The sequence below is a fragment of the Botrytis fragariae genome (assembly GCF_013461495.1).
Source record: "Botrytis fragariae strain BVB16 chromosome Unknown tig00000045, whole genome shotgun sequence".
In the NCBI taxonomy this organism is placed as follows: Eukaryota; Fungi; Ascomycota; class Leotiomycetes; order Helotiales; family Sclerotiniaceae; genus Botrytis; species Botrytis fragariae.
Genome location: NW_023500991.1, coordinates 2502561 through 2528839, shown reverse-complemented (window position 1 = coordinate 2528839; position 26279 = coordinate 2502561). Strand labels below are relative to the sequence as shown.

Below are 26279 nucleotides of genomic sequence, written 5' to 3'. Positions count from 1 at the left end.
GGGGTTTATGTGGAGTTGGGTGGTTCTGAATGGAATGGGGAAAAGCGAAGGAAATATTCTCTGTATTTTCATCGCGAGGGGAAACTCTTCTGGGTTTCTGCTAGAACTAAGTTTCTTATTTAATGACTTAAGTATTTTATATTACTTTTGAATTTGCATCAGCTTTTTGGCGCAAAGGGGAATAAAATTTCTGATAGCTTGCGTGTACTTGGCTTGCTTGATAGAAGGCAGGTGATGGTTCGAAGAGGGACAGTGGGTCGATGAGTTTACGGATGCAAAGATATTTCCTTTCTCTACTGGCCTGCTTGTGGCATTAGTAGAAGGGTTAGGAAAATCTATTTTTGTAGAGATTAATTAATAATGAATTGTTATGAGTAATAAATTTTGAGAAGGGACTTGAGACAGATTTTTGAGAAGGGGCTTGAGTGAGATTTTTGAATAAGATGCTGAAGGTAGGTGTGAGGTTTGTGGTTAGGTGGTTAGGTGATATGCCTCAGTCGACACAGGTCGGATGTAGTGCTACCAAACCCCTCGAGGTGGAGTCTCTTGATAGACTTTTCCAGAATGATACGTTGCGAAGAGATCACGATGATCCACTTACAGGCGAAGGACGCAACATCTTTGCAACTTCAAAGGGCCATTTTGAAATCGGCGCCTATGGGAAGAATGAGCCTGGGTCGCCGCCCGCTGTGCAAATCTATGATAAGATAGCTACCATACCTGGTGTTGAGCAACCTTTGGTACTTCGTCCGTGTGGAAATGGAGAATACAAATTTGTTGGGCCTTCCCTCATTCCTGAGATGGAGATGGATGAGTCGACGTAGGTGGAGAATAGGAAACCGATGGAAGTTATATGTCTTGTGTAGGATGATATGTTCCTGATGATGTGGGAACCATAGAGGTGTGATGGATCTGTGTCGTGTGAGATGATTTCTCTCGTTGACGCGTGGGTTGTATGGAAGCAACTTCTCGGAGAGTATGGATATAAGCATCCGTAGCGGGAAGATTGAATAATTGGACATTGGACATAAGTAGGACGGATATGAGTGTAGACTGCAATGTTTCATTCACTATATGTGAGCCCTTATCCACTTCGATTTTTGTGTTCTTACGTCGTAGATCCTCAAGTTACTCCACGCCACTCTGAAGACCGAGTCGTTAAACTTTCCAAATGCATTACGCGATATTGAAAATCAGACAGTTCAGAATTCGTAATGTAGGTTTGGATGACTATAACAGCTGCTTACCAAGCTTTTAGAACGTTTCTTTGCATTTTTCAAGGCTCTTTAATCTTTAGAGTCCAGGGTCGTGAATTGACAGTCAAGTCATCGACCAATAGAATCACTCAGGTCATCTGACCAACCACTTGTAAGTTTTTGTTGCATGTCTCAGAATTGATCCTACTGGAGTAGGATCAATTCGCAGGTGTAGATAGTCAAAGTTGAGGTGTTGTCAACGGTAATAACCCCGAATAGCATCATTTCATGTATTGATACCCCAACCAGCATGCGACAAAGCGAGCTAGCACTGTTTCGTTACACTATTTCTGAGTGTCGATGTATCAGTTCGTAGATTTGATATCGATGACTCATTGTGGAAACTCTTTGGAAAGTTATAGTGATTGTCGTCAATGTATTTTCTTTTCGAAGAATTCATCTAGAGATGCTGAGTGTTCCTTTGAATATGAAATGTATTCAAAATGTACCTGCCCTCTGCGTGGTTTTTGGGCTATGGGGAACGACTTTCGCTATGTATATAAATTTTAGTTTTTCATATTAGTTTATTGAACTGTAGAGAAGTACGAAGCAAAAAGAGCCAAGTATAAGGGTTACCAAAAGCTGAATACGTTTTGATATCGAGTCAAGTAGTGTTCTCGAGTATTCATAAGGAGAGGGTTACATCGCTAACGGGGCGGGAAAGCAAGGATGTGCACACGCGAGTGACGCTGAGTCGATTGGACATCTTGTAAAGATTAGAAAGAAGGATAATGAATCCTATATCGACAACTAGTAGGAATAGAAACATGATATGACAGTTGATGAAAAAACATATAAAGATAGGTGTTCACATAACGAGTGAGTTTTTATTGCTTCACGATCAATCCAATTACATTATTCTGAGATATACATTTGAGTGATCAACTAATGATCGGATGAAATTACTAATCTTCAGACGACATCAAGATTCCGAGTCTTGGAAAGATCATTGAGATTAAGATCTTGTACTGACTTGTCATGAGACGATATCACAATTCGAAAATTCAACATTTTTACAATTCTAATAGCTAGGTGGGTTTCGAGTCGTTTTGGTATTGTCGAAATAAGTCCAGCTGGATGTAAATACATGATGACTAAGCATCATTGAAGATCGAGACTTACGCGAGTCGAAAACTCGGCTAAAGAAAGTACAATGTGTAAGATGGAATTAAGAGATTTTGGACTTAGAATTAATGATCAAATTGAGCAAGGTTCTAGCTAGAATATAGAATATATATGTTGTGGACAACGCCTGAGACTTAGAAATAAAGAATCCTTATGAGCTCGATAGGTGTCTATAAGGTTTTTAGATCCCTCTGGACTCGCTTAGAAATCAGAGAGTATACTTTATTCTCTTTCTCTTTACTTTCACCCAGTACTCTCATTATATGATAATAGTTTCAACTATTTAAAAGTACTATAGTTATTATGCATTAGGATGCTCAAGCTCGAGTTGCTTTATTCGATTCGGAATTTAGTTGAATCGTTGATATCACGAGTTAGACTCTAACACCTTTCCGCTGTTATTCATGACGCTTAAACTACTATAATTTCCAGGTATAGTGATTGCAGATAAAAACGTGAGGAGATAATTTATTTGTAAGATAGTATTAGAAAGGTGTGACATGTAAGCTAGCGCTATATTCTTGTGACGGTATGAACGGAAAACTAGGCGTCAAGTAGCAGTAGGTAGAATTCTGTAACGGATTGAAGAGAATCCGGGGGATCCCCATGCTGATTCAAGATACAGTAGGGTGATGCTTGGCATCACATAACTTTGACAGCTTCGCTCCTTTACAATTCTATTTCGTAGTTGTTACGATCACATGCTATAGCATATCAATAAAGATTAGTTATACTAGAAGATGAAAAAGATCCTTAAGAAATGTCTTTATCTCTTATAAAATGAGAGATTGCTTAATTCAAGATAATCTTGAATTAAGGTTTGCATCATGAGTAGGTAATCACATACATATGTGATATTAGTCATAGTAGTTATATTCTAGTTTAGAATGATTCAATCTATATAATCAGTATTGCGTAGATCTCACTAGCCCACTTCTGACTTGTGAAGAAGTAGAGTACATCGAATCAAAATTACAAATTAAAATGAGATATCCAAGAAGAATAGACTCATTGAAGACTTAATCGATCTCACTTAGCTCATCTTAGCTTAGATTTGGATAAGATTAACGTAGCATGTAGTCACGTACTGTGATATTCGATTTAAATACGTACTTATCATATAGGTTCTAATTATTAGTAATATATTCTATCATGAAGCTGAAGCATATATATTATACCCTTCTCTCCTATAGCGAAAACGAGAGAGATTTACTATCGTATAGTATTAGTAGAAAAGAGATACTCAGTTTCATACTAAAAAAATACCAATTCAAGAACTACAAAATTCAAATTCGCAGGAACCAACTTACTATTCTCATCTTCTGAAAACAAGAAATTTGATACAGGAAGACTAGATTTGAAAAGAATAGAGCTGGTTGAATATAGATACAAGAGTAGAGGTACTATTTGTTTCATTTCCACGAACTATTGAACTACTATCGTCTAGTTTGTCTAGTCAATATAGGTTTATGTAGAACTCTCTTGAAAGAATGCCTCGAAAAAGTGTATTCAGGTCGAAATCTCACGTGGAAAGCACGTGCTTACTACACGCATGATTATTCCACGTGATTCTCACGAGGTATCACGAGTCTTGAGTAGATGTGCTGACTAAATGGGACTCAAAACAGGAAAACAGGAAGACAGGAGAATGAGATGATTAGATATAATAGATGAAGTATATACATGCTAAATGTATAGTACACGCAGTATAGTACACAATAGATACACAGAATCACTATAATCAAACAATTCAAGGTTCACAATAAGTCCAAGAACAAGTCAATCAGTAAGAGAAGCATTCAATTCTACTGCTCACAGTCTAAGGCTCTTCCTTCCACATTAATATACTAGAAAGTACCAGCTTTATCCAGTGCCCGTACTTCATTCCCATCCCCATCCCCATATCTAACCCGTTAGCTCACCCCTGCCCCTAGTTCTTTCGTACGAGGGGACACTAGTACAAGCAGTCGCTGACGTTTCCTGATAATATCATTGGCATAAAAAGCCAAGTAGCTATTGTACAATGTGTGCATCGCCTGCCAATCGCCAGAAATTAGCCTCAGTCTCCATCCCCTAGACAGAAAAACACTATAGCACTCTATTTCTCCTCCGTATCCTCATCCTCGTCTTAATCCTCGTCACTGTAGAGACCACCCGGAGGTGGAACTCAATCGTCATCGGCCATTTCTTGGTCCTCAGTGGACTCTGCAGCATTACCAGCAACGACTGGAGCAACTTCGAGGGCAACAACAGGGGAAGCAACAGGAGTAGCAGCTGGAGTAATAGCTGGAGCAGGAGCCACGATCGGGAATCTATCATCTATGGCCATCGTAGCCGGATAGCCCGCAAGTCTCCCTTCCTCCCTCTGCTTATTAAGCCTTGCCTCCAATCTCGCAGTCGCTCTAAGTCTGTCTTTCAATGGTACAGTAGCATGTTTGTTATAAAATCTACGTTGCTTATCACCTCTAGCTCCTCTGAGAGTCCAAACAAGTTCCGATTCTGTCATGCCGCACTCGACGGGTTTCTCGCTACCCGGAGGAGCGTTTTTGAAACAATCTTTGCGGGGGATAAGAGTGCCATAACCAGGACGGACCTGTGCGAGTTCTGACTCTTTCATTGGACGGCGGTCGATCCCGTACTCAAGTCGATCATGCCATGGTTCATTCTGCTTTTGTTCCTTTTGAGCTGATTTGGCAGCCGAAGCGGGGGGTTTTTTGCCCCGAGAATTAGAGGCTGAGGTGGGTTGTTTCTTGGCTCGAGGTCGAGATGATCGAGTAGATTGAGTGGCTTTAGTGGCTTGAGAGTTGGTAGCCGAGGCGAGTTGTTTACTGGCTCGAAATCGAGTGGATCGAGTGACTGGAGCAGCTCGAGTAGTTGCAGGAGCTGGAACTGGAGCTGGAGCTACAGCTATGTGAGTAGCTGGAATGCCCGCAATAGCTGTAGTAGAAGCAGGAATAGGAGAAGCAATTAGTTGGCGTCGTAGTACGATTGAGGAAGGGTAGGTTTGATCCTTTGTAAAAGCTGGGTTCCATTCCAAGGGCCGGGGACGGAGAGAGTAATGAGGACTGTCACCGCGGGCACCGTTTACGAAGCTAGAGTTATATGGAGGAGGATTGCTGGCAGGACCATTGTTCATGGTGGTATCGCTATCGACAGGGTAAGATGTACGAGCAGTCTCATTGATAGCGTGATATTTGTTCATATCGTACGGATCATGTGGATTGGGTGGACGACCACGAAGAGGATTTCCAACCCGTAATGGTCCATAGAGAAAACGGCCAGAGGCTGAATGACCATGATCAGGTTCAGCACGATCAGAGACCACCAAATTAGGCGCATCAGAACCAGAAGCTGGAGAACGATCATGAGCAACAGGAGAACTGTCTCTGACATAAGATGCAGAGAAACAGAAAGGACGGGCAATCGAGCCTGGGGGAGAGCTTTCAGGCAATAGCATACCCCATTCTGGACGTTGGGAGAGTGGGGGTAGAGGTTGGAAGGGAGACTCTTCCTTCTCCGACTTGTTCGATAACATACCGAGTAAGCTTTGTCCCGGTATGGACCGCTTATGGACAGCTGTATGTTATAGATTTAGACGTGAGCGATCGTCGTCGCAGTGTTGGCGCAATAGGAAGCAAGGAACGAGAGGATAGAGTTGGATAAGCTCGAGGATTTCATAAGAGGTGCGAGAACGAGAAAGTTGAAAGTACACGAAGTGTAGCTATGCTATCTTCCTGTATACTATTGAAATAAACAAGTCAGATAATCGCACGTAAGTTGTAAAAACAAGGATGGCATGTTGTAATAAACTGTTTGGGGAGGATTGAACTGCGTTAAGATTCCATGGGAGGAGGATTGTCAAATAAGAAAAGACTAACCAATGACCCCGAACTAACTCAAGGACGACGTTTAAAGGTTGCTGCGACACCTTGTAATAAGACACTTATTGAATGAACTCAAGGTCAGGTAGTAGCTCTAGATTAGGTAACCGACGATGACGTTCAAGGTTGCCGCGAAGGATCGTGAGAGGATGATCGCTGAATGAGAACCAAATTAATTGGTAACTCCAAACCAAGTGTCGAGAATGACTTACCGCAAGGTTTTATCGACGGAGGAGAGGATTTATCGGTGACTTCAGACAGACACTCAAGGACGACGTCGACTATTGTGGCAAGGTTCAACCAGAGGAAGAGGAAGTTCGACAACAACTCCAAGCCAACTATTTGATAAAGACGTTAGCAGGATGCCGCAGAGTATCTCAAGAGGATGGGTGTTGAACGAGCAAAAGCTTACCCGTTAGCTACGAACCAATTCGCAGAGACGACTTCAAGGGTTAACACGAAGAGTCGTACAAGAAAGAAGAGTATGAAGCTAACTGGTAGTCCCAAGTTAACTATTCTAGGACGACGTTCGATGGTTGTCGCAGTTTCGTGCGAAAAGGATTGTCAACGAAGAAGAAAATAGCCTGGTAGTCCCAGACTAACTCCTAACTCCCAGAAACAGTGTTCAGAAAATGGCAGATTGAACGAAGGCGCAAAGAACGATGGAGAATTGCTGCTAAAGGTAGAAAAGGTGGGATGGATGGGGGAGGAGGCCGCAAGTTGCAGAAACCAAAGTATAGAAACCTGATATTGGAGATCTGAACTGCGTGTAGGAGTTGCTGAGAGGCAGAAGGTACATGTAAGGTAAAGGTAGAGGTAAGACCACTGCGAATAAATAATTGACGAAAGCTTGGTGGGGTTGAGAAGAAAAATGGGAGACTGGGAGTTGCGAAGTATTAAGTATTGCTTTTTGCAACCCAAGATAATGTGCAATCAATATGGCAGTGTCACAGTACCAAATGAGCTTTGAAAAAGTAATCAAACTAGTACTAGAAAAGAACAGTATGACACAACACAACGTAATAGAAGACAAATAAAATCTTTCATTGATCAAAACCTGATGCAATGGTGTGATTTTTCAGAAGAAGGCAGTGAATTCGCGAGAATCTAGAGTGAATTTTAGGGGGACCAATTCTGTCCCAAATGATTAGGCTCTGTCCGGATTTGTAAAAGCTTACAATTTCAACTCCAACTTCAAAGATTTTTACCACAAAACAACTTTGAGAGGGTAAATCTAGGTTCTTGCATTAGCATACTAGATTTGAAACTTCAGATCTGAGACAAAGGACTTACAATAAGTACCTTGGGGTGAAAGCGTATTTTTCGAGGACCCCAGGGTAAATTCCAAACCTGCAAGGCATACCAAGGTAAAATCAATTTCAGTAAGCTCCTCTTTTGTTTTGATTGTACCCATTCACTCCAATGTTGAAGCCATACTCGGCATACATGTGCTAATGTATTCAATTCTCCCAAACCAGGAACTAAGGTTAATGCTCAAGTCCACCCTACATGTATTCAATTCCTTCAAACGCACGGGCTAAGGTTGATTTCCAAGCCTATCCTCCTCCCAGATAATCCACATGTGCATTTGCTAATGTATCTGAGTCCGCAGAATCGACATGTCAGAGCTGTACCACGCGTATACGAATCCTCGAATCCTGAGAAATCTCCAGCCAACACCACCCAAGTCTTAGATCCCACCCTCCGTCGAAATGTTCACATCAACTATTATAAATCGAAAAGTCCTCACTCATCAGCGCATCCGGAAAAGTTGGGTCCAACAACGCATCCCAATTAATATCGACCTGTCTTTCTATTTCTGGGCCATGCTGTCCATCCGCATTTTCCAAGAATCCCAAATCCCTTCTCTTTTTCGCCATACTATCTCTCAGCAAAACTTTTGCAGTGTCGAATGCTTCGTGCGCTAAATGCGTATCTACTATCCTTACAATATTCTCAAATATATTTAGAACCCACGAAACGTTTGATAGACTTTCCGAGGTATCGATGGCGAGGAGGACACAAAAGTATTGAAAGGTGGTTGAGAGGATATTCCACCAAGGATGACCATTGCGGGCAAATGTATTTGCTGCTTCGGCACCTTTGTTTCCTATATCTATGATGGATTGGATTGCTTCTTTCTCCAGTCCTTGTTTCATAAGCCTTAACCTTCTATAGAAACAAAAACATACATCTGCTTTGGAGAGTGAGAGAAATGGATGTACGTCTGGGATCTCTGCCAATTCCTTCAAGCCGTTTATTAGTTCTTCTTTATGTGTTACAGAATTGACGACCATGTTATCGCGAGGGATTAGTTGAGCAATCTTGATATGGAAAATTGTACTGTCACCCATAGTGTCCTTGACTGGCTTGCAAGTTATACTATTGAGAATTACTGCAGATCTTCCATATTCATACGAGATGATCGTATGAACAGACCAAGCCATCCAGAAAGTTTTTCTCGCTCTTTCTATTTCTGCTTGATCCATTCTCTTTGCTTGATTATCTCCTTCCGTAGTCAATAGTACCGAGTGGACTTCTTGGTGTAAGCCTGTAGCTTCAGCCAAATGTAAGGTGATACAGCTAGCAAGCCACGCAACGTGAGGTCTGGTAGTTGAACGAAGATACAGGGTCCGTAGAATCCATGCATTTATTTGATCAATTGACGGATGTCGACTGAATGTTGGATCCTCCAGCACCGTCTTCACATGCTGAACAATTTCCAGTTCCCGAGGATGACCGAGTCGAAAAGCAAAGAACGATCCCAAAGCTACCACCCCACCAACAACAGCGCCGAACGTCAAATCTCTTCCATGGTTAGTCCAATAATCATTGCACCGTTTCATAAAATAGGGCCAATCTAGGAATCCAAATGGTCCATGAACTGTGGCCACATATATATCCGAAAACCGCTTAAAATCTTCAAACGAAACCAATTGAGTTAAATTGGTATGAGCAGATGCAGCTTCCTCAGCTCTAATCCCACAATTCCAAGCAAAAGAATGGAGAGGTGGTGGATTTGCAGATTGAAATTCCACGCCAAGACTTCTGGGGAAAGCAACTGCAGAATGCTGACTCATATATCGTGATCTCAAAGGATCAAGAATGCCACGATCAACAACATCTTGTGATGATGTGGATGGAGATTGGGCATTTGTTATACTCTGGCGTCTAGGTGTATGATTTGTTATCGATGGTGAAAAATCATGTCTCATTTCATTGTGGCCTGGGAGAATTGTCCGTATGGGTGAAAGATTGGGATTCGGTGGGTTAGGTTCATCGGAGTATCGACAATTGTATCCATATCGAGTACACATTGAACAGGGAAATTCTACATCACATTTTCTCTTCCGCTGCCGACATGGAAGACAAGCTCTTCTCGCTCGTTGACGTCCATGAATTGGACGGTCCGGATTGCTCGATTGCGTCGACGGCAATGGCGCCGTTGATGGTATGCGTGGGAGTTGTATCGATGACCCATTAATTGATTCTGACATCATTTGAAAGCCGAGAAATCGCTCTTCAATTTAACTCGCAATGCAGTGTATACAAGTTGTATTGAAACCGACAATTGATTTGATGGATACATTTTGATTCAATATGTGATGATCAAGGGGGAAGTTGAGGTTGGCTAAAAAGTAACTTTTCCGGTCGGAGTTAGATCTTGGCTAACTGATGTGGGGTTAGTGCTACACAATTATCAATCCGACTCCACTACCTTGGATATCATCAAAATATTGTTGATAAACGAAGTATTATTAGATCTTCTTATGATTCTTATTTCGTGAAAGAAAATGGTCAATCAACTACTACTCAAGCAACAGCAGCTATAAAATAACTCTAGGGTATCTATACAAATCAATCGCTTCATAACAAATCAAGGTTCCTCTATCCGCCCCTCCTCCCTTCTATCCTTCGCCCTCTTCGTCCTCTCCGACAACGAAAACAAAATTGAGCAAGCCACTCCCAGTCCTGCAAGTCCAATCCCTACATACTGAGCTCCACGATATCCTTTCAAAAGATCTTTCGGGTTCTTTCCGCCGTTATTGATCTGAACTTCTACAGTTCCGGCAATACCTAAACCGATTGAGATTGAGTAGTTGACAACAGTGTTGACAAGAGAAGCGGCGAGTCCTTGATGATCTTTGTGCATGGAATTACTCAGGAGAATTGTTGCTGCTGGGAACGACATATCCCTGATTTTATCAGCTTTTTTATCCAAAAGTTTGGGGGGAAAATGATGTTTTAACTTACATTCCCCAAGGAGTTACAAGACAAGCAACAAACGTTTGTGCCCAGTAAGTTTGACTAATAGGAACCGTGGCCATGAGAATTGATCCGATGAGAAAACCAGTCATAGCAATCATCATCACAGTACTAGCTGGGACCTTGCTAAGAATCTTCCCCGTGGTTAATGACGCACAAAGCCCACTAATAGTCGTAGGCGAGACCATTGCCGACGCAAGAAGTGGACTAATTCCCCTGATTTCCTCCAATAATTGCCAAAAGTAAAAGATCCAGATTCCAAAACTAGCCCATCCACCTGCAATACATGCAAGCGTATAACCAGTGTGGGAATTGAACGCACCAAATGGTACCAATGGGTAGGGCGCACGAGATTCGATGAATGCGAAGAGTCCGAGCACAAGAGCCCCAATAATGAGGATAACATAAACATAAACGGTAGTCCAACCAATTACTGGTCCTTGATTCCATGAAAAGTTAACCAAAACCAATCCTGCAACTCCGGTCAAGGCTCCAAGACCATCAGCTCGCTCGAACATACTAACAGAACGATCAAATTGTGGAGGTGGTGTGTGAGGAATGACAATAATGCCTACTACAGCGAGTAAGACACAAACTATAGCAGTAACCCAGTACGCCCAAGGCCACCAAACGAATTCCGCAAATACACTTGAGAAAGTTGCACCGAGAGTAAAGCCTGTTGGAGCTGTGGCACCAAAAAGACTGAAAATCATCTCCTTCTTCCTTCCTGGCTCATAGATACGAGCAAGGATGGCTAAAGCATTCGGTAAAAGAAAAGCCGGTCCAATTCCTTGAAGAGCGCGAGCAACATCGAAAAAGATTGCTTCCGAATAAGCACTAAAACCGGCCAGAAGTGACCAAAGTGCGAACCAAAAGAAACCACTTATAAAGAGCAATTTGTGACCATAGAGGTCTCCCAGACGACCCGCAATAAGAATGAACGTACCGACCGTCAGTGAGTACGCCGCAGCAAACCAACCTTTACCACGAAATGTTAGTTACGATTCAAATGGCGTACAGAACGTGGAGAAGCATACTCAACTGTCCAGGATTTGTAACTCCAAAACTAGATCCAATGATATGTAGCGGAGCAATCGCTTGACCCAATGCAGCTTGCGTCATAAGTTGAGCCATACATATTATTGCGATGAAAGTATACTCTCGAGGGCGCGAATTGAAATGTTCGATTTTACTTTGAACAGGAACGAGGGTATTCGGATGGGCGTGCTCGGGTCTAGACTTTATCTTCTCAATATTGAGAGACTCGTGACCTGCCATCATCTCGGAAGAGGAAGACGGTGATAAGGGGGTTTCCATGTCAACGTTCTCCAGGTAGCTATGAGAGTAGCAAGAGTATTAGTCCCGGGAAATATATTTTGATTCGAGTCAGGCGTTTTCTTGACAATTCGAACTTCGGCCGCCCCTTCCTTTTTGTTCACGGGGTAAATGAAAAAGTCGTACGTACCGGTTATCTATATCCCGTCGGTGATGTGACGCAACCCGAGCAGTAAGCAAATATTATCGGGATAATAGCGGAATAGGAACTTTTCTGCAGCGGAGATAGTCATTTCGCCGCAATTAGATGCTTAAGGTTTGAACTTTGCATATGTACATGCATGCTTACGAATGTAGACATATTGAGATACAATACTGAGACATGTCAATCCTAACTCCGATCAGAAACTCTTCGAACAATTCTAGAGCAATTGAACGAGAAGGATTGATCAGATAAAGAATGAATTGTCAGGTTCTCATAATCAAAAATCAGCAACAATTAAAGTTCAGTTCCGTTTGGAGTGGATCAAATGAGGATTATTTATGGGGTTTGAGTGGATTCACCAATTAGGTTTTCTATTTTGTTGCGTAAGAATAATGGTAGTGTTCCGCAACATCCGATCCGCATAGAATTAGCATTGTTCCGCAATAATTCCGGTCTGCCTTAAGAGGCCAAAAAAAGAGGAAGCGGTATAGAATGAGGAGGAAATCTTGAGTGTCTCCTGAGAAGAGATTGGGGGTAGAACATGTCTTGTACATCTTGGAACGAGCTCAATAAAGAAGCTCATCAGAACGAAGATACTGGGACACTAAAATGGCATTCCCTTACCAAAATTATGCGTCAAATCATTCTATAAATGTTTTGAAAGAATGTTAGCTTAGGGATGTTTTTAATCTTACAATCAACACCTTTTAGTATTCTCACTATAATACAATTCTTGTTTTATATTGTTATCCAGTTTCCAAAAATTTAAAAATTTAAAGGGGGTTTGAATTTTAGCGAGCGAGTTTGGTGTCCTATCTTTCTCGTTCTGATGGAGGGCGAAGGCAAATTCATGATATAGTATATCTTAAGCTATCTCCCTCTTTCTCTCCTCCTTACTTCATATAATATATTTCAAAACAAAACTTTCTCATCCAATCCTGCCCATCAATTTCCCTTTCCATCCGCGCTTATTCTCATCTTATCAACTACGACTATCGACTTTCGAACTTTTCCCATGGGAATCACATGTGGAACTCGCACGTGGTATCTTCCCGACTCTCATAAGATCAAGAAAACAGATTACGGATTGTAGTGATTCTGATGGACTGGAGTTTCGACTATAATTGAAAGCTATATGATTGAAAATTATACAATCGAAAAGTTGGTGCCCTCAATCCCTCAAGTGTGCTCCCCCACAGATCTGCTACCTTCCTTCAGGCTCTGTGTGCATTGCACACGCGATATATAACCAAGCAGATTATATAATTTATCCATCGATAGGTACTGGCTTGCGCCCATCCATGGGTACAAAACACTTGATCCACAATTCATGCTTCCCTTGGCTTCCCCCATCAAACATGAATGATAATTCGCGATTGGGCCGTGAACCCCAAACTGCTAATGCTGATCTTGTGAAGGCGATTTCACGTCGGAAGACCAAGTCGTCGTCATTTGTCAACCATTCAAGGAGAGCTGCAACAAGTCTCCCACAGATTCCAACTAGCGCAAGAATGGCTGCGGCCTTTCCTGTCGATCCATACTCATCTCCCCAATCGTCAGCAGAATTTGCATTGACAGCTGCCTCAATAGAAAAGTCGGAGATATCTTTCAAAGTCTGCACCATTCTGTTGTAGAAGCTGTTACCACTATCATCCGCTTCCCAGCACTCGATATGTCCTGCCAAAAACTCCTCCACCTCGCCGTAAAAGTATTCAACGTCCATATTGCGTGTATCTCCACTGTTGATGCTCCCATATTCGCTTGTCTTGAAACTTTTCTTGCTCCGTTTATCGGAGCCACATGCAACGGCCCAATAGATCTCATTTTTGGGGCCGGTGAAAGAATCGCTTTGTTTACGGTGACATTTAAACCTTGCGAAATTCAATGTAAATGCGCTGGAAACATTTGTGACAGGGTTCGACTTGAGACTGTTTTCTTCGGTCTTTGGTGCACTGAGCACAGTAATTCCACTTCCTGCTCCAGTAAGCGCTTCCATGTAGTCGGCGCTATCAGAGCATTCCGTATCAATCGTTGTGATGTCTATAATCTTATTTTCAGGCATTGCGAGCAAGTCCGCCGTCATTGCTCTCGCATCGGCAACCATATCTCTATCAGTATATGGTGTATCCGCATTCATATTGAGAGCAACGCCCGAGAAAATAGTACCACTCAAAGTACCTTTACCAGCTTGGTCTTTGGTCTCGGTGTACATTTTTCCGTACCCAGCAACTTCCTGGTCAGTTGCAAATGTCTTAAGCATCTGGACCAAGCGAGCTTCCACGGGAGAAAGCTCAGCCCCATTTGCGTCACGAGATGCAGCATGGAGCGCTGCAGCAAGCATTGGGTTTGGGAGGTTGGAGGCTACTCGATTGCCCTTTCTGGAGGTTCGGTTTGGAACCTGACCAGAAAGTCGAGCGCGCAATTCTGCTGCGCGCTCTTCGGGTGTCGTCAATTTGCCCATAATGATTTACTGAAATTTTATCTGGCACATTGAACTATCAGTACTGGTAATATGAATGAATTTGGAGAAGTTACCGGTAGTAGTTGGAAGGCTGAAAGTCAATACTGTAAGGAGAGATCTCTCAAATTACTGAATGTTGATGTTGATGTTGAGAATGATTTTGAAATAGAACAGGCCTTTCTCGACAGCAGCTCCTGTATTTAAGGAGTTCTTCCAAGAGTTCTATCATAGATTATCTGCACGAATCTACTAGATTAAACACCTGTGTCCACATTGCTGAGCTGTAAGTGCTATCATGAGTGATCTGTAAAGTCTAACAGATTCCGTTCTTCTGCGCAGATTGCTGATCAGTACTAGCACTGAGATTCTCTCATCCCTGACATTGTCTCGACTCGTGCAAGTGCAGACCAAAAATTAGTAAAGTCTCTTTTGAATACACGATCTCATGATTACGATGGGTGCTCACATCCTTATTATTGGATCAGAGGACGTTTTGCGGCATGTCTGTATCTATGTTGTTGAATCATTTGCTTAGACTAGGCAGAATTATAACTCCTCAATCGTCTCCTTTGACAATTTCAATCCGTTTATCAGAACTCGTTTGTAGCTGTGGTTGCTGAACTCATAATACTGTCACTGATGTCGTTTGACTCGAGTAAGAATATGCTGAATTAGTCTTCATCCAATCTCATCCTTGACATAAGTCTGACTCGTGTGGTTGAACTCGGAAGCGTTCGAGGTGCAATTCTTTTACCCCGCACCTATGCAAGTAACGCGCCTAATGCAAGATGCGTTCTGCCACGTCACAAGCGTAGGGTATCACCTTCACAATGTTTCATTTACTAGTGTGAAATAAGAGCTGCTTAAATTCAAACTTTGATCTAAACTTCTAGAGTTATATATAGGCTGCAAAAGAATACTTCACGGAGCGGATCATTAATTAATGGGTTGTCGGATTCATCCGTTGAAGAACTGATTATGTATGGGTGATCCACTTTTCGCTTAACCCTGAAACCCTTTCATACATTGTTTCTTAAACTAAAAATGACTCGAGCGTAGATCTATAACAACAATGACATCAATGCTATCTTAACAAAATACTAATATCATGCATGTGAAACGTATATCCATGCCCCCCCGCAGATAAGTAGATGTCCCGCAGGAAATCTGCGGATAACCTGTACTAAGCGGATCCATTTGATATGCGCAGAGCAAACAGTAGCTCTCGTAGACCACCCACGGAGCGAGCGATGCGCAGATATCCATATAAAGCGGATTACTATTGTACGTTGTATGTAAATAACAGTTGGAAATGATATTGAGTCATGTGGTAGGTAAGAAAATTTCACAATATAGAACACATTATGTTAGATGCGCTTCAGACGTTCAAATCAGCGAACTAAGGCGGTTAAATTTTAGGCATTCCTGGATAACACATGTAGTATCTTGTACGCTAGCCAATTTGAATAGTCAGTTCCACGCCGAGTAGTTCGAGCAGGTTGTTAGCCCTGCCTGCGAGTGCCACAATCAACGTTCAAGAGCTGAATGTGGTTCCACTTTACTTTAACAAACTCAAAAGTTGAAGAATGATGCGGCATTTTTCCTCTTAGATTAAGCATCTAGCCCACGTGGGAAAGAACATATTGATTGTCCGCGCTACTATGGAAATAGAAAAGAATTGACTCTAGCATTACATCAATTTCAGACAGGAAAGTTAGAGTTCGGCCAGATAAAATGTGGATCTGAACATCATTTCTCCAAGAGAGATATGTTTTCTTCACTAAGCGCGACCCTCATCGTCACCTGTTCAAGATTTCTCTCGTCGAAAGTGTTGCAAGGGGCACAGGCAAATTACTCTTCGTAGTAAGTATCAGAATGGATGTGAAAAAGTAGTTTGATGATTACTGATCATAAACAAGTCCCTCATTGCCACGGCAATACCATCGCTCTTATCGAATCGGATCCAGAAAACGTGGAACAGCAGACTGCGACTATTTTGCATTTCTACTAATATTTTACAAAGCTTATTTGCATCATCGCTATATCTTTATTAAAGAAGCGTCGGAAGAAGTTTTCAGAAAACATGATTTGACGTTACGAGAAGTCCTTCAAGGGTGCCACTGTAGCTACTAAATAACACTTCGAAGTTTCCCTGGTGGTCTTGACTGTGTCGAACCCCCCTTTTTCCCCAAGAGCGGCCGTATAACATGAACAACGTGGCAGGTATCGTCATCACACAGGCAAATGAATTGAGTCTCACTGTAGATTTATAATGATATCATACATGAGAGGTGAAGTCAGAGATAAGTCTTGGTTTCTTTTAGCGCGAGAATTCGGGTAATCTGTCACAGTCATTCACATGTAATTTCAAACGTCAATCCCAAAAATCAGGAAATACAAGGTTTCAGTACTATGACGAGTGCAGATTCTTGATCTTAGTAGATCAAGGAGAATCGAGCTCGGAAAATCTTCCCGATGAAATTGAGAGCCCAAGAATTGAGAGGAAATTGACGATTTGAGAATTTAATGGCCTATATGGAAAAATAGTTTGCGAGCGGCAGGAAATCTGGCAAAGCTACAGCTGAGACGATCATATTTGAGCGGAAACTGTTCGCAGTCCACTTTTTCAAGAAATGATCTTTCTGTAACAGGTTAGCTATAATTAAAGAAACCTGTTAGATAGAGTTGCTTTGTTTCTCGCAGGAATGATCAACCTGTGTCAAAAACATACCAGTGCTTAGACAGAGCAGCATCTATTGTACAATATTCCTCATCGAAATCAAAGTCCGCGCCGGATGCTTCAAGTATTGAAGTCGACTGGTAGTCAACACACGAGATAAGAGCACGTACAACAGACACTTTCTTTCAATGAATCATTGCGATGAGAATCACAATATGAGAATAAAAAGGAGATAATCAACCTGAACCAAATGCAGGGAAACATCAGTGCTTGTTGAGTTATGAAAGGAGTACCTGGTTGTTCACTACACTGCACAGTCCGCCTCTCCCCCCGTGGCTGTCATTGGAGTATCACTCTATTTATCTTATTAATCGATCGACCATTATAACATCCACAATAGAAAATTCCAGCATGTCTCAAAAAACTAGATTAAAAAAAACCAATGGCAAAATTACAGAAGTTCGAATATGACAAACACACACTGAACTATGATTTTCGTAGAATACAATCGGATATATATAGATGGGCCCATTCTTGTCCTGACAATTGTATATGAGACGAGAAGAGGGGATGACAAGTCCGAGTGAGACGGACTATATCAGAATAGGGGTTTGCCTGTCTTTCATTCAAATTCTATAGAACTACGAAGTGGGGTTCAAGAAAACAACGAAAGATGCCTTGATGTCGAGAACGTGAGAGATGGCGCGGTACTTATGGTATCACAGGATCTCCGGTCTGTTTGCACAAGTCTCCTCGTGGTTCTGCTTAGTAAACGGGCATCGAACGCAGGGATGAGCGATGACCTAGATTGAGATAAGGATTCTCAAGACTTGGGGGTCACTTGACCTCAACTTTTAATGCACAGCTCGATCTCTTGAAATCTAGACCTGTAACATCGAACAACGCCTATACGCTCCACCTTACCATCTTATATATTTCGTTAACTATCGTTGTTGCAGAGATAATGGATCCACTTGGAGACTCGCCATGAGACTGCTACAGCGGGTTTCACACTTGATTTTCAACTACCACGGCGACGCTTGCTCGCAGTTGGTTAATTCTTCTTTTACTGCAAGCCTCTTAAGATCGTTGCGCAATCTCACATTGACATTCCATACAAACTTTGTTCTTCTTCAAATCATTTACTCCCACCTGTTAATAAACAGTCGTGGCGGCAACCAAACCAAACGCGCGCGCAAACTCAAAAAGACATATATATACATTGCCGTTTTCCTATCTCACCACAAATCCATCTAGAAAAGTATGCTCGGCACCCGTTTCATCATATGGAAAATGTGTGTCTTCTACTTCAATGCAAATGGGTTCGAATCATCTCCATGAATCTCTTCCTACAAGGCCACATAGTCTACAACAGCCATCAGGATCAGAAAAAATGATATTGTGACCCAAGTTTCCACCAAGAAGTCAGTAGAAAACTGCCTAATTGTACGCAGATCAGACTGGCAGTGGTACATTGATTTGAGGATGAGGAGAGGATAGCTAGAGTAACATCAGACGAAGTGGCTTTCGCAGATCACATGACTTTGAGCTGCGCCACATCGGACCTTATCCCTGATCCTATCCGTATTAGGACACGGTCAAAGCCAAGGCAACCTCGGAGTAACATGGTACAGAAATATGGGATGAAGGGGAAGAACCTCTACGAGTAAGATTTTGGGATTTCTTCGTTTTGTTTCATTTCTCTCACTCCACAACCGTTTGGATGATCTCTACCAGTAGTTTGTCTCATTTATCTGATCTCAGTTACTTCCACTGGATGATTTCGCTTTGTCCCAAGTATTTCTACATCAACTTTTCTTGACCGCCAGTTCCCTGGGTAATTCCACTCTCCATCGCTACTGTTAGCGATAGCGTCAGTACTGTACGTACCTGCATCAGCCGCGTACAGTGGATTCTCAAATTGAATCCCCCGGTACGATCTACTGCATTTGCATTGAGATGCACCCCGGATTATGGACTCCTTCTTACCCCATGAGCAAGAAAGCAATCGAGGTCAGAGGGAATCTTCAATCTTTGATCTACCTCAGTATGTAATAAGCTATAATGACGATCATACCTTACGATGGGATCCTCCAGCAGGGTCTAAAGAATTATCTATCGCCTTAAGTTATCATTTTCCACTGGAGAAGGACCTTGGAAGCAAAATGCAAGCTGCCACTAGAAAGTTTCTCCGAAATGAACGACAAAACACAACATCAGAGGACTCCAAGACTGATGGAGTCTCTGAGAACATAGGTTTTGATGGTTTGCCATTACATATGAATACAGAAGATCAGGTCACGCGACCAGATGTGAAAGTACCAGAATCGTCATCACATGTCAAATCTAGATCCATGGCGTCCCATCGTATCTCTATGCCTGAAAGCAGAACCATTCAATTCTTGACATGGGATGCCGACATGAAGGAATTCAATCCTAAAATAAAGAAGAGACGATACGATAAGGAAGAGCGAGTGAAAGTGGCCGCCAATAGAGGATTTGCATGTGCTAGGCATAGAAGACAGAAAATGAAGGTACTCGAACATCAGTTTCAGTTATCAGACGCCCCACTAACAATCGCTAGTGTGATCCGGAACGATGTTCAAGGAACAAACAACGGTTGAGTAGTCTAGAAAATATGGCCGCCAAAGTAGAAGCCGAATCGACTCTAGACAAACGGCATTCTTCTTTCATCCCTGACCCCGAAACTGCCAGTCAAATAAACTCCACGTTAGACCCTGAGACACTCACTTTGAACTCATCACCATCTCTAGATCCATCACCAAGGTGGACCACTTCTTCTTTCGTGGACCCTGCAACACTCTACAAATTAGAGGGTTTCCATACGAGCGCTCAGTCATTGGAGTTTCCTACACCTTCTCTCGAATATAGTTCGAGATCACATGACTCCATCGGCTCAGTGCTATCTACAAGTTCAGATGTGAACTTTCTCGCCGGCTATGATGAGATGAATTTCGATATTCCCAATTACGAAACTTATCATTGGTGGCCACGAAATGAACAATTTGACCCCGTTGGCTCTACATTCAATGATCTGATGCCAATTGACCAGCCCATCACGATGTCAAACAATTTGCAAGTGGAGACATTCCAACTCGAAGATAAACAATTTTCCACATTCAATCAACCTTCAATAGAGCTTTCAGACCAGCAGCTAGATTGGTCTCATAATGTGATTGTTCCAGAGCAAAACTATATTATAGAGCCCTCCTCTACCCCACTCCGCCCATCTTCAAGTCCAATGGAAAATACGACAACTTCAGCAGAGGGAAATCATCACTGTCAACAAGACCTAATGGAATGGGAATCAGTTCGTCCATCAAGCGTCACTCAAGGATATTTTACCAATAACCAAGTGAAACCATTGACAGACGAAGAAAAGAGAACACTCATTAAATGGTGGGGCAGGGATAGATCTTCCGAGCAACCGGAGAGTATTCGTGGTAGACAGAACTCATATGAAAGCCAACCGTCTAATGGTGATATTGCTGGGGTTGAAATTCAATCTAGTATGGGTGTGGGGAAGAAAGCGAGTCTTAGGGAGAAAGTCAAGACTGCTACAGTTCATGTACCACCGTTTCCGAGGGGTTTGTTTAGAAGTCGATCAGCGGGAAAAGATAAGAAGCCGTAATTGCTCTTACTGGTTGCCTGATATTATGTACTCTTTCAGAGAGATTTGGTGTTTTTGTTAGGGGATTATTGGATTTAGGGAAAAGTTCTGGTGCTGTGGTGCTATGGTGCTATGCGGATATCCTGTCCTTTCCAAATTTCGAATTATTGTTGGAAGTTTCTTGAATCTATATATAGGGCGTTGATATCAAAGCGTCTGTTTGTACAGTCATTTCCAAAGAGTAATGTTTCGCATCTTTATTGCTCACGATTTAGATAGCGGAATTCGAGTTCCGTGCATTTGACAGTTATTGAATATGTTTTTTCTGGGTGATTTGATTTTTGGCCTTTATCACGTTTTCTCTGTATGCGACTGATTTTCATTCTATTCTCGGGGACACTATGTATCTGAGGTGATACAATGAGTGCGAAGTCGCTAGACTACAAAGACGTTCTCCGGGTCACAAGATATCACCTCCTATTAACAGGATTTGGGTGAATATATCAAACTTCTTTTTTTTATGATGAGGATATCTTGAGTTGACCTGTTTTATCCAACTTCCATAATGTGCTGCTCTACCATTTTTTAATATTTGTCTCTGTAATTTCTCCAGTGCGAACGGACCGGACAAGATACGATAGAATGTTCTTGATCATCTCAAATCATTTCTTCTCCCTTCTCTCAGAACTAAGAACGAGACAGGAATAAGGGATTAATACGTACCGGGTAAAAAGACCCAGTCGTTGTGAGCCATAATAGGATTTCACTAGAAGCACACAGCTGTAATAGATATATTGAGTCTACATGACTCGGGGACTAAAATGGTACGGTTGCTGAGATGTTTTCAGCACATCGCTTATTCACGTCCGTACAGTTTCAATTCAAGATCTATTTGTTCAACACTTAACTCGATTATTACTCGACATTATACACACTAATATTTCCTTTTTTTCAAATAACATTCGCAACCTATTCTCAAATCTAGTAATATTCGAATATGGCAAACGCAGCTTCTCCCCTCCTAGGGTTCGTTAATGGGTCAAAGAACTTGTTTCCACCCAAGTCCATGGAAGAGACCAGAAAAATGATCGAACAACTGTGCATCGACATTGATTTCGCCCACAAGGTCGAAAAATTGGATAAGTTCGTCGGTGGCAACAATACCGCCATCTTATTCACTTGTCTTCCTCTCAAAGCAACGACTGAAGACGAACGAGTCTCCTGCGTGTTACGTACTTCTCTAGAAAATCATTTCAGAGGAAACCCCCCTGTCGATATCTGCATGAAGTCGGAAGTATCTATCACTCATTACTTCCGCCAGAAAAGGAACCTACCAATTCCACTCGTTCTAGCATGGGATTGTACCTATCAAAATAGCATCAAATGTCCATATTCTCTTTTAGAACAAGTCAAAGGGGAAACATTGGAATTTGAGTATTTCAAGCTGAATTACGGTTTGCAACACAAGACTCCGCGGAACGCTCGCGTGGAACGTCGTTGCTTATACGCCAGATGCGTTGCCGACTTTGTGGCTGCGATGGATAAGACTGAACTTCCGGGATACGGATTTTTCGTCGCTCCCGCCAATACGCCACATAAGGGTATCAAAGTAGAAGGCGATTTCCAGCTAAGTCGAGATTCCATCGATGGTATTAGGATTCCCTCGGAGCCGAATTTTCTTAATTGGGTCAACAATATTTTGAATGCACAAATGCAGAGAGCTTCTGATATCTTCCTCAAGTTATCGCCGGTTGAAGTTTGGAAGGTTCAGAAGCTTCGACAGATAGGCTCGCAGATGGCAGAGAAGGGGTTATTGACAGATGAACCAGCCGTATTATGGCACGCAGACTTCTACCCGAGGAATATCATGGTCAAGAGTCCTAAGAATCGTGCAACACTCACCGGAGTTATAGATTGGGATGAAGCCAGGGCAGTAAGTCATTATTCTCACTCACATATAAACAAACCTCTTCTTGAGATTGTAAACTAACAATCTCACAGTTCCCTCGCCTTGTAGCCAGGAAACCTCCCAGCTGGCTCTGGTCCATGAAAGAGAGCCCCTTATTACCAGATGAAAGTGACACGATTGCAGCTGCTTTCTACGATCATATGGAGATACTCCGTCCAGGATATAAAGACGACGCGTGTATGCCTATTAGAAAGGCAGTTAGAGCTCTCTGTATGTATGCAGTCTTTGGGGTAAATTTTAAGCATTACCTTGAGTTGTCTTTTGATGGTTTGGTAGGGTATTGGGAGGATTTCATGAGGAAGAGTTGAGAGTTTGAAGAGATCGTTTGCAATTTTTATTGAGATTAATTTGGGGATAAGGTTCGCGACAGGGGCGGGATTTGGTGGGGGAGCAGACAATTGTCTCGTGTGAGAAATAGACGATGGAGTTGCAGCGATTGCAATATATCCCTCATACGGATAAGATAAATTTCTTTGATATTTTTGAATTGGAGTTCTTTTTCTTTTAAGAAAGGTCTCGAGTATGAGTAATGCAGACAAGACATTTCTCAAATATTCTGGATCAAGTAAAAATCTTGGTTAGAAAAACATGTTATGTGAGTGGTGCCTGAGATGGCATATGTATCTCTCCCCGAAATAGCTTTCTCGGATTAAACTTTTGTCTTCATTATCCTCTCAGTATCCCAAGCTCGTTTACATTGATGGCAGCCGTCAGTTCCGTACAAAACGTACCTGACTAAGCTTTTGACTGCTTGACCAGAGAGCACTTTCCCCGCCCAGATTTACAACAATTTGATCTAACAATAGTGCACCATTGGACCTTCTACTTGATAATTTACAACATAATGAATAATCTACAGTGGTCGTTGATTCCAACTTCAATCTTCCTGAACACTCCTGAACCTCAATGACTTATGAATTATCGTGCAAACTTAGAGATCAAACATCCTTTGTTCTTATAGCTGCATTGACAAAGTGTTTGAATATACATCACCTCAAATATATAACCTTTGAAATATCTTGTAAGATTGCATCATTTCATCATCGACTCTTTTTGGATAGTATCAACAGCAAGGTTCTGGAAATTTTGTAGATGTTTACTGATGTCGCCTACATGAACACAGAATCACAGCGTTTGGAAACTGTCAATATGGATCCTCCACTTACCCGCAATCCACACGTCGAGTTACTCCCCCTGGTTGACGCACCAGTCTATGGCGGAGTTGGGAAAGACTCACCACCCGAAAAGATAGGCAAAATGATTCCATTTCCATCTCCACTGAGCTCCGATTGTGAAAGATTGCTCAATGCACTACTCTTGCAACATGAACACCCACAAACTGCTGCGTATGTTAAATCCAAAGGGGGTGGAAATAACAACTTGGTGGTATTCACATGCCTAACAAGTCCATTTTATGCACTCCTCGAGTACTGCATACGGACCCCTCGATATATTTCTTTTTCCCAGAAACGCCAATATCCAATTTGTCAGCCTGTCAAAACTCTTGTAGCATTGACACATCAATTCGGAGTTCTTGGAGTCGGTTTGCCTATCCCTGAGATCCTTTTTTATGACTCTGGTTTTGAGAACCCTATTTCTTGTCCATATGTTGTCATGCAACTGATATCTGGGACCACACTACAGAAACTATATCAAACAATGCAACGATCACCGAATGTTTTCCCCTTTGCACTGCAATACTGTCAACTTGCGCGTGAAATAGCACATTTCATTGCTAAGAAGGAAAGCGTTAAAATTCCAGGCTATGGCGTCCTCAGAAATGTAACAGATACGGAAATCTGGAACAGGGAAGATCCAAATGCTTGCTACGACCTTGCAGTGGACGAACTTAGCTTAGCGGGTGAAAAAATTCCAAAATTCGTCTTCCACCAGTTCATCCGTGAGTTGGTGACCAAAGAAACGCAAAAATGTATTAATTTAGAGGCATCGGGGCAGAGATATCAAGGCGAAAAACTCGCATGTGTATGGGCAGAAATGGCTATGAGAGATATGCTCAACGATGAAGACTCGACACTTTGGCATCCAGATTTTCATCCAAGAAATATCATGATTGTACGACATAAGAGTGATATTCTTCTATCTGGTGTTATCGATTGGGACAATTCTTTGGCTGTAAGTGATTGCCCGGTCTCTCACGACAATTACTGGGAAACTAATCTCCAGTAAGCTACCGCGTATCATGACAAGAGAGCCTCCTTCCTTTCTCTGGAACCAGCCAGGCGTTCTTACACAGCCAGAGGCTGATGCGGTGAAACAAGCATTCGACGAGACTGTAGAGCAATTGGTCCCTGGATATACAGAAGATGCATACTCCAGACCTCGAGTTCTCATTCGAGCATTGGGCATGTATTCATTATATGGTCCCAAATGGAAGCATTATGGAGAGATCTCTTTTGACGAATTCCTACAGGAATGTGAAAGATTTTTCGCCCCTGATCTACTATTCCCCATTCTATGATCAATTTTCATTTCTTTATAAGAGAGACAGCGCCGACCTGAGGATTTGTTCATTCCAGCAAAAATCCTGAGTAATGAAGGATTAGAAATTATCAGCGAGATACAATTTATGTAATAGTACCTTGATTCATTGACAGAAATCTCGTCGTGTGTAGAGACTCAATCGTATTGTAAATTGTAGACTCACATCTATGCTGTTCTAATAGCTAACGATTCATCATCTATTAACTTAGTTAAGTAAAGATCGGGAATGGTATGTCAGAAAAAATTAGACAATTACATACATTTAATTGAGAAGATTGGGTCAGTAGACATGATACACACTACCAAATAGCCCTTTCGTTTATGTAACCAATGATAACTCTGGATTTAGTACGTCATATACAATTTACCACTTCCATATCATAGAATTGGCTCTAAAGACTGCCAATTCATTTTCGTCTCTAGGTTACCACTAGTTTATGTAATCCATTTCTCTCGTGTCATTTGTATTTGTTAAATAGCCGTCTATTTCAATTCTGGATGGTGAATTAAAGTAAGAGAAAATTCGATTAGATTGCTTTGCTACTTCTAGGTGGAAGTGATCTTTGTGTATGAAAGAAAAGTCTGTGATGGGCCTAATGATTTCCTAAGGGTTATCCCACGTTTTTCTGAAGCTTGATAAAAATCTTTTGAGTGTCAATCAATGAATTCCTAGGTTACAGATCTGTTCTACAGAAATCGTATGGTATATCAAGATCTCTGCACATGTAGAACTAGAACCTAATTCACTTCCACCACACTCCATCACAGCCGAATTGCCTATTTTCAATTGTTCCAATGAATATTCCAGAATTAGAAATTTTAAGATACCTTCTATACAACCCTGTCTCTTGAAGTCTACCCGATTGACAGTTTTTTTTGTTTATATCCACTTTGGCACTAGTCTCATAGCTAGCTTCACTTAATACGATTGTGTTCTTCTCACACGGCAGTACCATGCTTATATAAAGGAACCGATCTATTGAACTTTCTCAATTCTTCCAAACTGGCAACCTTCAACATACGTCTTT

The 26279-nt window shown here is 41.9% G+C and overlaps 5 protein-coding genes across 5 annotated transcripts; 2 read left to right on the top strand and 3 right to left on the bottom strand.

Moving 5' to 3' along the window:
* Positions 1–4548: 4548 nt before the first annotated feature.
* Positions 4549–5916, bottom strand: Bfra_003959 (uncharacterized protein; the record flags this gene model as incomplete). The annotated part of the gene is made up of 1 exon (XM_037334364.1): positions 4549–5916. The coding sequence occupies one exon, from the start codon at positions 5914–5916 to the stop codon at positions 4549–4551; it is 1368 nt and encodes a 455-aa protein (XP_037194451.1).
* A 2067-nt stretch (positions 5917–7983) lies between these two features.
* Positions 7984–12096, bottom strand: Bfra_003958 (putative rdr1p protein; the record flags this gene model as incomplete). Its single annotated transcript, XM_037334363.1, has 5 exons — positions 7984–9433; positions 10258–10458; positions 10517–11507; positions 11566–11864; positions 12074–12096. 5 exons carry the CDS (start codon positions 12094–12096, stop codon positions 7984–7986), a joined length of 2964 nt encoding a protein of 987 aa, XP_037194450.1.
* Positions 12097–13275: 1179 nt separating this feature from the next.
* Positions 13276–14469, bottom strand: Bfra_003957 (uncharacterized protein; the record flags this gene model as incomplete). The annotated part of the gene is made up of 1 exon (XM_037334362.1): positions 13276–14469. One exon carries the CDS (start codon positions 14467–14469, stop codon positions 13276–13278), a length of 1194 nt encoding a protein of 397 aa, XP_037194449.1.
* A 4653-nt stretch (positions 14470–19122) lies between these two features.
* On the top strand, positions 19123–20801 carry Bfra_003956 (uncharacterized protein; the record flags this gene model as incomplete). Its single annotated transcript, XM_037334361.1, has 2 exons — positions 19123–19683; positions 19734–20801. 2 exons carry the CDS (start codon positions 19123–19125, stop codon positions 20799–20801), a joined length of 1629 nt encoding a protein of 542 aa, XP_037194448.1.
* A 976-nt stretch (positions 20802–21777) lies between these two features.
* On the top strand, positions 21778–25228 carry Bfra_003955 (uncharacterized protein; the record flags this gene model as incomplete). Its single annotated transcript, XM_037334360.1, has 4 exons — positions 21778–22713; positions 22782–23021; positions 23842–24882; positions 24938–25228. 4 exons carry the CDS (start codon positions 21778–21780, stop codon positions 25226–25228), a joined length of 2508 nt encoding a protein of 835 aa, XP_037194447.1.
* Positions 25229–26279: the final 1051 nt, after the last annotated feature.